At 45.4% G+C, this 13,016-nt stretch overlaps 1 protein-coding gene across 2 annotated transcripts in view; it reads right to left on the bottom strand.

Annotated features, from left to right (window-relative positions):
• Positions 1–13,016, bottom strand: part of RASSF5 (Ras association domain family member 5) — a 104,949-nt gene that overhangs the window by 42,926 nt on the left and 49,007 nt on the right. The window contains exon 1 of one of the 2 annotated variants that reach the window (XM_083173044.1): positions 7,416–8,055. The exons of the other annotated variant lie outside the window; for it this stretch is intronic. Within the exon in view, the coding sequence (XP_083029170.1) occupies positions 7,416–7,520 (105 nt within the window). The 5' untranslated portion in view covers positions 7,521–8,055. Of the gene's footprint in view, positions 1–7,415; positions 8,056–13,016 lie in introns of those variants that run through there. 2 annotated transcript variants of the gene reach the window in all.

Raw genomic sequence — 13,016 nt, 5'->3', positions numbered from 1 at the left:
GGGTGCCTGGGTCGAGCGACCCATGTCCCGTTCACAGTATGGAGGAGGCAGCACTGTCAGCTCCAAGTACTGCCTCCTCCCGAGCCCCCGATGACGCGCCGCCGCCCAGCACCGCCCCATGTGACGTCACCGACTCGGCAATATGCCGTGTCGGTGTCGGAACTTTCAGACCGCATTGCCGTGTTGCTCTGGGGATGGGGCCCGTGTCCTAATCCCGTGTGCGACACGGCATTTGCGGTCTGAAAGTAGTATAAATTACCTTCAGGTGCAGGAACAGTCCCGCAGTCACAGCTTTGCCTTTGGAGGATGGGAAGAAGCAGGGCCCGTGACTCCCTGCAGGAGTGAGTAGTGAGTGAGGAGCCACCAGCAAGGAAAATAGGTGCTGTGGCTATCAAGGATGAGCATTGCTGCTGTCACTGCACAGCGCCCCGGCTAAAGGTACAGCACAAGACACCTTAAGTGTGCAGACGCGGCAATGTCACCGCGTACCACTGGGACGCAACTGCTAGTGACAGAAGGGGTCTGGTCCATCCAACAGAGTAGCCAAGCTGGTAGCGCACCAGGTGAAAAGATTGTAGGCTCAGGCTGGACGCGCTACTCTGCGCTGTAACGGGGGACACCACACGCAGAAAGTTGGGCAGCCAGATCTGAATAATATCGAGCCGTTCAGCGGCCATTTGAAAAATGGAGCCTCCTCACAAGCCAATTGAAGCTCGCCCAGCAACCAATCAGGAGCCACTGCTGCCTGATTGACTGCAAGCCATTGGCTTGTGGCCAGTGCTCTATTGTACTCAGCCTGGCCGTGTACCTGCTTAGTGGTCCGCACTCCGCAAGCCTCTCCCTCCCCTCCCCCCCCCCCCCCAGGCTAGAATAAACGTCAGTCTTCTCTTCTGCTCTAACCTACTCTGTCCCTCCGGAGGCAGTGAGTAATAGCTAGGCTGTGCAGCGTGTGCAGTAGCTGGGTGACGGTCGGTCAGTGAGTGATAGCCTGTGCATAAGCCCGGATCCCTCCTCCGTCCCCTGGGTAACCAATCCTCATAGCAGGAGGGGGAGGCATTAAACTACCTGTCAGTCACAGACTCACACAGTGCTGCGCTCCACTGCCGGGTCCACTCCGCCTGGTCTCCAAGGCTCCCTCTATGCTCCGCCTCCACCCATCAGCCAGCCAATCCCCACCCTGTGCTGTGCGCCGATCGGCGCTCACAGTCACAGCCGCCTGTCACTCAATATAGACTCTAGTGTCAAGCGGCTGTGACTGTGAGCGCCGAGCGGCGCACATTACTCACACTGACAGCCAGGCTCGTCTGCAGCACCAGTCCAGCAGCAGGAGCCGGCACTGAGGCAGCATTGAAAAAACGGGACGAGCCGTGCGGCGCCCCGGGCAGTTGCACGGCTCGTCCCCCTGTAAAAACGGCCCTGGCTGTCCTATTACCAAGCCAGGGTGTGCGCTGTTGTCTCCCACTGCTGGGACAAACAGACAGGAATACCACACAGAGTTAACAGACGAATGATGGGGAGAGAAAGAGATGCAACCCGGCAAATGATTGGTCACAAATACTGATATCCAGTAATGCTTTGTACATACGCTAGTTCAATAACTTATTTGGTATACTGTGACATGTCTTAAACCTTAAAATAAGAGAAAAACACGAGGGTGTTAATGAGTGATAAACATCCAGCTGAATCAGATCCTGTACTGTTATTACTGTGTCTAAAAAATAACAGTTGGGGGCTGATTGGCTGGACGTTTATCACTCTTAATCACCCTGGCGGTTATCTCTTTTTTTAAGCATAATACATCTGCCCCACAGTAACTAGAAAATTACTCAATTTCACCACAACATTACCATTAGAATATTATGGAATGGAATTTAAGTATCGTTATCATCATAGTGTGCTTCTGGTTTTCTGTTTTTGTGAGGAAGGAGGGTGGGGAGTTTATTTGCATGTGGTGACAAAGTAGTAACTCTGACTGGGGATTTGTACTTGCGACTTTCCAAAACCGAAAAAATATCTACAATGATAATTTCCATATATATTCACAACACATTAAAACATCTCAAATTTATATAGTCCTACATAATAACAAACAAACATATTTTACCTTGAATGTACAGACTAAAACAAATCTAATTATATTATGAGCATGACATAAGGGGCCTATGCATGATCCCTTATAAGCCTGTTACACCTTTTTCTTACAGGGCCATTCATTCAGTCTAGTGACCAGATGGGCTGCATAGTATTTCTAGTGAGAACTAACGCCATCTTCAGATATGGTTGATTCCCGGAGCCCTGATAGCAGAAGTCCCCGCACTGTGAGGCCTGCTTGTGCAGATGGCTGGGTTTGCACTTCTGCAGCAGTGTTGGCAGGGCTGGATTATAGAGGGGCAAAAGGGGCCGTTTTCCTGGGACCCCACATATTAGGGGCTCCCACACTGTCCCCCAGAATCTGTCACTGGTACTATAACCATAGCACAGCATTTAGCTATGTTTCCATTCCCCCTCCTTTTTGTTGACAGCGGTTCCTTAACAGCAGCCACCGAGGAGCTCCTTTATACTTGCATACTTTTGAAAACTAGTTTCAGGGAGATTATAGTTGGTAGTAGTGCACCATTAAGGGGCGTGTCATTCTCCACCCAAAGGACGTGTCTAGTTCCATATATGGAGAGCTTGTGAAAAGAGATTGCGAACATGGGACCTAGGAGCGTGGGTGTGTACTGCAGCATCTGAGAGGAATCTTTTAAAATTACTTATATGTAGATGAGCCCCAAACAGTTATTATGTCAGGGATTGTTCATGTATTGTGTTTTACACGTGGTTCCATATAAATGGCCACAAGACATGCATGTAGCCATAGGGATCATTGTGTTTTATTATCACCAATGCTGGGGAATGTTGCTGTTGATTCAATGTAAATGTATCTATCTCTCATTCCTGTTTTCCCCCAACAATGTAACAGCTACATAATGGGGTGTATTCAATGCCGCGGCGAGCGGCCAGCGAGGGGGTTAAACAGCGAGGATTGCAGAAAACCAGCGATCCTCGCTGTTTAACCCCCGCGCCGGCCGCTCGCTCTATTCAACGTTCCGGGGAAACCCTTGCCGTCACAGGACGGCGAGAATTCCCCAAAACAGCGAGACCCGCGGCTAATGCAGGAAACTCGCTGTATTTAGCCGCGAGTCTCGCTGCTTCTGCAGCCGCATACGCCAATTTCCCCTCGCTCAAAAAATGGAGCGAGAGGGAATTGGCGTATGAGGGGGCTGCGTTGAATACCGTCAGGGTGAGTGGTGACAGCGAGCAGGAAGTCCTGCTCGCTGTCACCACTCGCCCACAGCACTGAATACCCCTAAATGTACTCTAGGTGAAATTACATAATGTGCTCTAGGTGAAATGAGGGAGATTGCTAGTCTAATCAGGGAGAAAGAGAGATTGCTGCTATTCGAGGGAGTCTCCTGAAGAATGCAGGAGGGTAGGCAACTATGAGCTCCTTAGTACACAGTCGGTCTCATGGGATAGTAAAATCCAGCAGGACACTGTGCCAGAGCCAACGCTGCTGTTGTATGTGCTATTCACTGCCCCAATGTACCTATTATGTAAGGACAGATTAATTTCTGCACGCACTGTGGATTGTCAGGGAGGGGTTAGCATTAACCTAAGGATAATAGGCTCCTTAAACTCATACTAAAGTATGGATAGGAAATATTATTGGGTTGACGCAAAGTTTAACACTTACAACCAGACAGGTGAAACAGAAGTGGTAAGAGGTTATCTCGTGTAGGCAATGATCATTTAGGATGGACACATTTGCAAAATATGGCCTATGCAGAACTGGATTTAAGCCAGTAAACAAGTACCAAGTACCTTCTGATCATGACATCTAAGCTATTCACACAGTACACTGAGATACAGCTCTGCATACGGGAAAATATATGTACACACACATATATGCATGTGTATATAGATGAAACTTTGACCTAACCACAGCGCCTGGTCTATTATTAAGGCAGAGTGCTGCCATATGTTAATCTCCTATGTTTACTCAACGGCAGCGCTGATTGTCACAGAGGGCACCACTTTATTGGACACTGCCTTTCTTTAATTCTGTTGTTTGTTGGAACAAACTCCGCCATCAGCTATATAATATATATATACACAGTTGTGCTCATAAGTTTACATACCCTAGCAGAATTTGTGATTTTCTGGCCATTTGTCAGAGAATATGAATGATAACTCATAAACTTTTCTTTCACTCATGGTTAGTGGTTGTGTGAAGCCATTTATTGTCAAATAACTGTGTTTACACTTAGTAGTAGTAGTACGTTTATTTATAAGGCGCCACAAAGTGTCTGCAGCGCCGTACATAGCAAACAAAAAACAAATGACAAGGTAACGTACAGGGTGTGTTGAAAAATACAGTATAAATAGGGGTATAGCTGGTAGAAATAGAATCAGCATCAGATTATACGCTTACACTTATACGCTTATAAATTATAATGACAACAGAAACTACCCAAATGACCCTGATCAAAAGTTTACATGCCCCAGTTCTTAATACTGTGTATTGCCCCCTTTAACATCAGTGACAGTTTGAAGTCTTTTGTGGTAGTTGTGGATGAGGCTCTTTATTTACTCTGATGGTAAAGCTGCCAATTCTTCTTGGCAAAAAGCCTCCAGTTCCTGTAAAATCTTGGGCTGTCTTGCATGAACTGCACGTTTCAGATCTCCCCAGAGTGGCTCAATCATATTGAGGTCAGGAGACTGAGATGACCACTCCAGAACCTTCACTTTATTCTGCTGTAGTCAATGACAGGTCGACTTGGCCTTGTGATCATTGTCGTGTTGGAACATCCAAGAACATCCAACATGTGCAGCTTCCGTGCTGATGAGTGCAAATTTTCCTCCAATATTTTCTGATAACATGCTGCATTCATCTTGCCATCAATTTTGACACATCCCCAAAACATCAGCGATCCACCTCCGTGTTTCACAGTAGGAATGGTATACCTTTCATCATAGGCCTTGTTGACTCCTCTCCAAATGTAAGGTTTATGGTTGTGGCCAAAAAGTAAAATTTTGGTCTCATCACTCCAAATGACTTTGTTCCAGAAGTTTTGATGCTTGTCTCTGTGCTGTTTGGAGTATTGTAAGTGGAATGCATAGTAATGGCTTTCTTCTGGCGACTCGACCATGCAGCCCATTTTTCTTCAAATGCCTCCTTATTGTGCATCTTGAAAAAACCACACCACTTTTTTTCAGAGAGTCTTGTATTTCAGCTGATGCTATTTGTGGATTTTTCTTTGCATTCTGAACAATTTTCCTGGCAGTTGTGGCTGAAATTTTTGTTGGTCTACCTGACCGTGATTTGGTTTCCACAGAATCCCTCATTTTCCACTTCTTAATTAGAGTTTGAACACTGCTGATTGGCATTCTCAATTGCTTGGATATCTTTTGTATATCCCATTCCTGTTTTCTACAGTTCAATTACCTTTTCCTGCAGATCCTTTGACAATGCTTTAGTTTTCCCCATGACTCAGAATCCAGACACTCAGTGCGGCACTGGATGAAAGATGCAAGGGTCTGTCAGGAGACCAGAAACTCACTGACCTTTTATACACACACTGATTACAATCAAAGAGATCACAGGTGAGGAGCCATTCAAACCTGTTTGTGTCAACTTGTGTGCATGTCATGAGGCCAAAATCTCCAGGGTATGTAAACTTTTGATCAGGGTCATTTGGGTAGTTTCTGTTGTCATTATGATTTAAAAAGAGTAAACACAGTTGTTTGACAACAAATGGCTTCACACAACCACTAACCATGAGTGATAGAAAAGTTTGTGAGTTATCATTCATATTATCTGACAAATGGCCAGAAAATCACAAATTCTGCTTGGGTATGTAAATTTATGAGCACAACTGTGTATATATATATATATATATATATATATATATATATATATATATATATATATATATATATATATATATATATACATATATACTTGTAGACGGTCCGGCACTCCTGCTTGTCTTTGCAGCTGCTTCCGTGCCTTCTATTAGGATGTAGATACGATTAGCTGAAGGTATAGCGGCACTGGGAGACTTTTCAAACTTCTTTATTGGCGTGCAAACATACACAATGTCCCGACGTTTCGGGGATCAACCGTCCCCTTCTTCAAGGTGTGTAAAAGGTTTTTACACACCTTGAAGAAGGGGACGGTTGATCCCCGAAACGTCGGGACATTGTGTATGTTTGCACGCCAATAAAGAAGTTTGAAAAGTCTCCCAGTGCCGCTATACCTTCAGCTAAATATATATATATATATATATATATGCATATATATATATATATATATATATATATAGATAGATAGATAGATAGATAGATAGATAGATAGAGAGAGAGAGAAAAAGAGAAAATATAAATATATAAAATGCAGTGCCTTCCTATGATGAATTATAGAACGGTGGGCGAAGAGGGTGGAAGTCAGGGATTTAAATAAATAAATAACAATGCATTAATGCATATAGGCAGACATTGACAAGGGTACCAAGTCTGTATTTCCCACATTTCTTTATGTTTTCACAGAACAGTCATTTGTTGCCAGTAAATATATTTTTACAAATAGATCAATTAGATTAGTGCGAACAGAACGCCTAACTTTAGGCATACATACAGAAAATTGGAGAGGTCTAGAGCACCGGGATCTGAGGGTTACCACTGAGGATGCCTAGCTAGCCCTGTCACCCACTGTTTTTCCAATTCACACTCCACCTCCCCCTTCCTCTTGCTGTCACCCACTGCTGTGTTGCATATTGTGAACTATATGTTTTCACCAAGGCTGACAACCCACAAGTCCTGCCAATATACCCCTACAGCCAACACATAAAAAAAGCACCTGACAGCAGGTCACAGTGTAGCCAAGCAGTTGGGCATCATAGTTACTATATTTTCAAATAATTTTCAGGGGACAGCTGCTTACATATGTGCCTAAGCAACTGACAGGCAGAACAAGGGACATTGCTCTGCCATTCCTAGTATGATACCATCATGATTGTAATGCATATTTGTTTCTTTACAATCCAGTTGTTGTATAATATTATTATATTGTGCAGTTGTAATTACATTTGCAATTGCAAATCTAAATGTAGAATTATGCACTGTTGGCAGCTATGGACTATAGGAATTGGTACTATACATTTTTTAGATGAGGCCCTACTGCAAAGGGCCACCCACCCCCGCCCACAGTCACCTATCTACACGGGAGCCAATCGCAGAGCGTAACAGTGGCCTCTTTAACCCCTTCAGTTCCAGACCCCACTGACAGCTACATGGTTGTGCTGCAGAATGTTACTCCCTGTGCAATCTATGCACCAGCAGCCATGGCACTGATATGGCAGCGTGTCTCCTACCTTAGCACTCCTTCTGGAGAGGTTCTCCCTGGCTGTAAAGAAGTAATCCTCAATGTCTTCCTCCAGGCTGCAGTATCCACTGCTCATACTTCCGCTGACCGTCATTGAAACCCCCCAGCAGTGATACCCGTGCGCCGGCAAATTAATCCGTAGAGACTGGAAACATGTTATCAGCCTGTCAGTATGTCTGTGCTGCTGCTATAGCCTGTTCCCCAGCGCCGGGCAGACAAGCAGGCTGCTTCTGTATTGCTAATAGCGGGGCCACATACACACAATGGAAATATGGGATCATGTGCAGCTACAGTGTATGGGCTTCACTTGTGTATACACCTGGCTGCATGGGTAGTACTACTGCTCATGTATTAAGAGCTGTGGGTCTCTCTACTAACAGCACACTAGTACTGACCTCACGCAGCCCTGATATATAGCATTAACCCTTTCAGTCCTGACACTAAGCACTATCCCCCTCAGCCCTCATTCAGCCCTGACACTAAGCTCTGCTGCCTCTATCACTCAGCCCTGACACTTGTTCTCTGCTGTTCCCCTAAATCAGCACAGTCAGCTCTAGTTCCCACTCAACAGCAGCACCAGCACCAGCAGCCTCCTGTCTCACTCTCTGCCTCCTCCCTCCTCATTCACTGCCTTATGCAGTTTATTCGGTTACACCACTTCCCCTGAGCTTATTTATGCAGCGATTTTCTGGGTGCTGCAATAGAGCATCTTCATACCACTGAGTGACACCCAATAACAATACTTACATTTAAGTCTTTAGATGGCACTGAAAGGTTTGAGGTGTTTCCTCAACTGGGGAGGGGGTAGTGTAATTTTTGTTGATGGTATATTTCAGTTCCTATTGACATTTTAGATGAAAACTCCCTTATACTGTCATGGGTGGATTTTATTTAGGGCACACACAATGAGGTGATTTGCCATTCACCACTAAATACTATGTGTAGCACTGGTTATGCCTTCATGGTATTCTCACTGCAGGTTATTTTCCAAGTCATGCTCCAGCACATTTGTGGTGCATAATGGAAGAATATGTAGCAGAGGGGAACTTTTATACAAGTGTCGCACAGTGTTGGGCTACATGAATGGTTCCAGCAATAAAAAAGTGTGTACATGCATGTGTGCACACAATCATATTTGCCTACCCTCCTGCATTCTGCAGGAGACTCCCTGAAATAGCAGCAATCTCCCTCTCTCCCTCATTAGTCTAGCAATCTCCCTCATTTGAGCTAGCCCACATTACACTGTTACATTTTGGTGGGGAAAAAGAATGAGAGATAGATACATTTACATTGAATCATCAGCACCATTTCCCAGCACTTTAAGTATTTGTTACTAACTGCTTTGGGGCTCATCTGCATTTGGATATAAGTCATTATAAAAGATTCCTCTCAGAGATAGCAGTGCACACCCACGCTTCTAGGTGCCATGTTCACAATCTCTCCATATATGGAACTAGACACGCCCTTTGAGTGGAGCATGACACACACCCTCAATGGGGCACTGTGCAAAATTCTATTACCAACTATAATCTCCCTGAAACTAGTTTTCAAAATTAGGCAAGTATGGCACACATACACTTCATCTTTCACTGCTGGAACTCATGTACACACAAATGCTATATATATATATGTGTATATATCATCTCTGAGAGTCTTCCTCCTACAATTGTCACACATACCACCCCCCCACCCGCCCACACACACACACACACACACCAGTGTCCTACAAGTGTCTTACAGTATTGGCCTACATGGCTAGTTCCAGCAACGAAGTATATATATATATATACATACATACATACATGTCTATGTCATATATAACATAGACAGACACCTCACATGTATATATATATATATATATAAGGCACTTACCCCCCACACACACTGTGAAGGATCCAGACCAGCACTCAAAGATAGGTGAAGAAAAGCTTTTAATCCATGCTGCGCAGTACACTGTAACAGCTGCTTAGCCCGACGGCCGTTTCAACTGGGCTCAGCCAGTTTTCGTCAGGGGTCGACCCCTGACGAAAACTGGCTGAGCCCAGTTGAAACGGCCGTCGGGCTAAGCAGCTGTTACAGTGTACTGCGCAGCATGGATTAAAAGCTTTTCTTCACCTATCTTTGAGTGCTGGTCTGGATCCTTCACAGTGTGTGTGGGGGGTAAGTGCCTTGTTTCTAAAACTTTATGGACCTTGCACCGAGTCATATTGCCCTTTGGAGTGCCGCCCTGCATAACTTTACTATATATATATATATATATATATATATATATATATATATATATATATATATATATATATATATATATATATATATATATATATGCATAACCTCTTTTTTTCATACAAGAAGTAAACTTATTGCACCTTTCTTAACTTCCTCTTGCAAAAACCCAGCAGAAGTCTTACTATGTCGTACATCCGGAAAAGCTGTAAAAAATAACGTTGATAACACTCTCTCCCACAGAAACTGCTTGTGTAAAAGGTTAGAGCACGAGCAGAAAAGACATAACCTTGCTGGACTGAATGTTTGCTTGTATGATCTACTATATATATATATATATATATATATATATATATATATATATATATATATATATATATATATATATATATATATATATATATAGATATAGATAGATAGATAGATAGATAGATAGATAGATAGATAGATATAGATATAGATATAGATATAGATTCGGGGGTCGGTTGGCACTCTGGTTGCCTGTCTGCAACTGACCGTGTTGCCTTCCCAGTGCTGAGATGTACAAAGACGTGGAAAGAATGGGCGGCACTCACGGGTTTAAATCCAAGAATAAACTTTAGTGGGGGTGTCACAGGAAAACCGACGTTTCGAGGCTTCTCTGCCTCTTTTTTTTCTCTGAAAAAGAGGCAGAGAAGCCTCGAAACGTCGGTTTTCCTGTGACACCCCCACTAAAGTTTATTCTTGGATTTAAACCCGTGAGTGCCGCCCATTCTTTCCACGTCTTTATATATATATATATATATATATATATATATATATATATATATATATATATATAAAAATATGGCCCAGTGTGTACATACCATTAGATGTGCTCAAAATCTCTCAGCCAAAATACACTCACGCCTGTGCCGTCTTTCCCATTGTGCTTAGTGGGCAGTTGCCCAGGGGCCCAAGGATTCTAGGGGCCCACCCCAATGTGGAAGACAGCACTGTCCCGGGGAGTTGCTGTGGGTGGCACGCAGTCGGGGCTTGGAGCTTGTAGCGCTATTTGCCAGGGTGAAAGCACTGCTGATCCCGCAAGGGGACGCGGATTACTTCACATGTATTCTGCGTGCGCTCGCCACGCTCGTCACACTATATACAGTGAGTGAAGACTAGCCTTTACTTGCTCCTCGCTGGGTGTTTGACACCCTGCAGGCTTCTGTGGGCATGCCACCAGTGTTTTCTGGGGGTTCCTCGGCCATTGGGAGGGAAGGAAAGATTTACTTTGCTTGCGAGCGGGGAGAAAATGATTCGATGGTGAATAGTTTACCTCGTCTGCATGGCTGCGAACATATTTGCAGCTATACACAGGGACTGGAGGGTAGGAACACAGCGGGGTGGCGATAACCTGCTCGCTGGGCTCTCGACATTTGTAGGATGTCTGAATAGGGCCCATAGTGTAGTTATGTAATGTAGCATATAGAGGCACACAGTGCAGTGTACAGGTGTAGTGATGTGCTCCTAGGTGGTGACAACTCCTTGTGATATCGATTGAACTACTGGGATGGAGGGAGCTGATGGCTGGGTGCCCAGTGGGTAACACGATGGTGACTGTGGACAGTGATTCGACACATTTACCTGCTTCCCAGACAGATATGCAGCCGTCACACATTGGGCGAGCACCGTTCTATGGCCCTTATTCTGATTGAGTCGGAAAGCTGCGTGTGCAGTCGGACGGCTGATATTTGATGTTTGCGCATGTGCAGAGGCGTTTCTGCGCATGTGTGAATGCCTCGCACGTACGAACACGGCATGAGTTCCGTGCAGAAAACGATCGGTCAGAACCATCCGAGCAGGGGGTGGAGAGGGGTGTGAAGGGGTGTTTGGGCTCATTACCATATACAATATATATACCATATACGTACGTTCCCATGCAAACGCTGGGTGTACGTATGGTAATCCGGCCGTGATGCATGTGTGGGGGCCGGACATCTAACATAGCCGGATGCCAGCTGCCCGCTCATGTCCCTGCTTTCGCACGAAGAAATGTCTGACCACTCGGTCCATCATTCGATGGTCGGCTACCATCGGAGGATGGGGGAGGTTCCCACAGATGGGGGAGGTGTTCGCATGAAACATCCACTCGCAGTCCATTCGCTCGGCGTCTTACCACATTTAGACGGTGTGAGCGATCCGTACGAAGAACACTCGGTGGCCGTCTGAAAATACGCATCCGTGCGAGTCAACTAGAATAAGGGCCCCAATGTGAACTGAGTGCACTACAATGTGGCTTATTATGGAAGCACTGTGTAGAATTATATGCACTGGGGGCACTGTAGTATGGACTGAGAGCACTACCATTGTATAACATGAACTGAAAGCATTGGGGCAAATGTGTTAAGCCTGGAAGTGATAAAGTGTTCATAAGGTTATAATGCAGCAGCCAGTCACCTTCTGCTGTACATGTTTGTTTTTCAAACCAAGATTGTGACTACACAGTTAGGAGCTGAATGTCTGGTGCGTTATCACCTTCCAATTTATCACCACTGTATCACTTCAGCAGGATTACATACATCTGCCCCATTGTATGGCATAATGTGAACTGGGGGTACTTTTAGCAAATGTGAAATGGGGGCATTACAAATGGAATAGAGTGAACTGGGGAACTAGAGCATACTTGCCTACTTTTGAAAACTAGTTTCAGAGAGATTATAACTGGTAATAGAATTTTGCAAAGCGCCCCATTGAGGGTGCGTGTCATGCCCCAACCAAAGGGTGTGTCTATTTCCATATATGGAGAGATTGTAAAATAGATTGTGAACGTGGCACCTAGAAGTGTGGGTTTATAGTCAGGGGCTGGCTGGCAACTTTCAGCCCAGGGGGTCAACACCAGTAAATGGCCCAGCGACCCCCCTGCCCAAGATGATGGGAAAGTCTCCCGAATCACTGCTCCAGCCCCCGTTCCCCCCTTCTCCGCTGCATAAAATCCCAAATTTTGTGGGTCCGCGGGGAGGACAAGGGGCTAAAATGACGCAAATCGCTACTTCACCTACTGCCACACAGCACCCCCCTCAATCCACTCAGTGTCCACACCACAGTGTTTTCCCACCCCATTCAATGTGCACACTTACAGCACCCCCCCCCCCCCCCCCCAGCACTCCCTGGTCCTCCAATATTCAACCCCCAGCGCACACAAATTTACCTTTTCCCTAGTGAAGTGTGCAGGCTGCTCCCTGAGGGCAGCATGCTCTCAGCCTCCCAACTTCTCAGTGTCACTTTACAGTGCAGATCGTCGAACAGGAAGCGTCCTCTGTGCCTGTGCCTGTCTCCCTCACACACCCGGCTGTGAGCAGTGGGGCCGGGGACCTGAGAGCAGGGCTGAGCAGGGGGAGGTGAGCGG

The sequence above is a fragment of the Crinia signifera genome, chromosome 2 (assembly GCF_055691185.1).
Source record: "Crinia signifera chromosome 2, ASM5569118v1, whole genome shotgun sequence".
In the NCBI taxonomy this organism is placed as follows: Eukaryota; Metazoa; Chordata; class Amphibia; order Anura; family Myobatrachidae; genus Crinia; species Crinia signifera.
The sequence above is the reverse complement of the archived record's forward strand: the minus strand, read 5'-3'. Positions and strand labels throughout refer to the sequence as shown.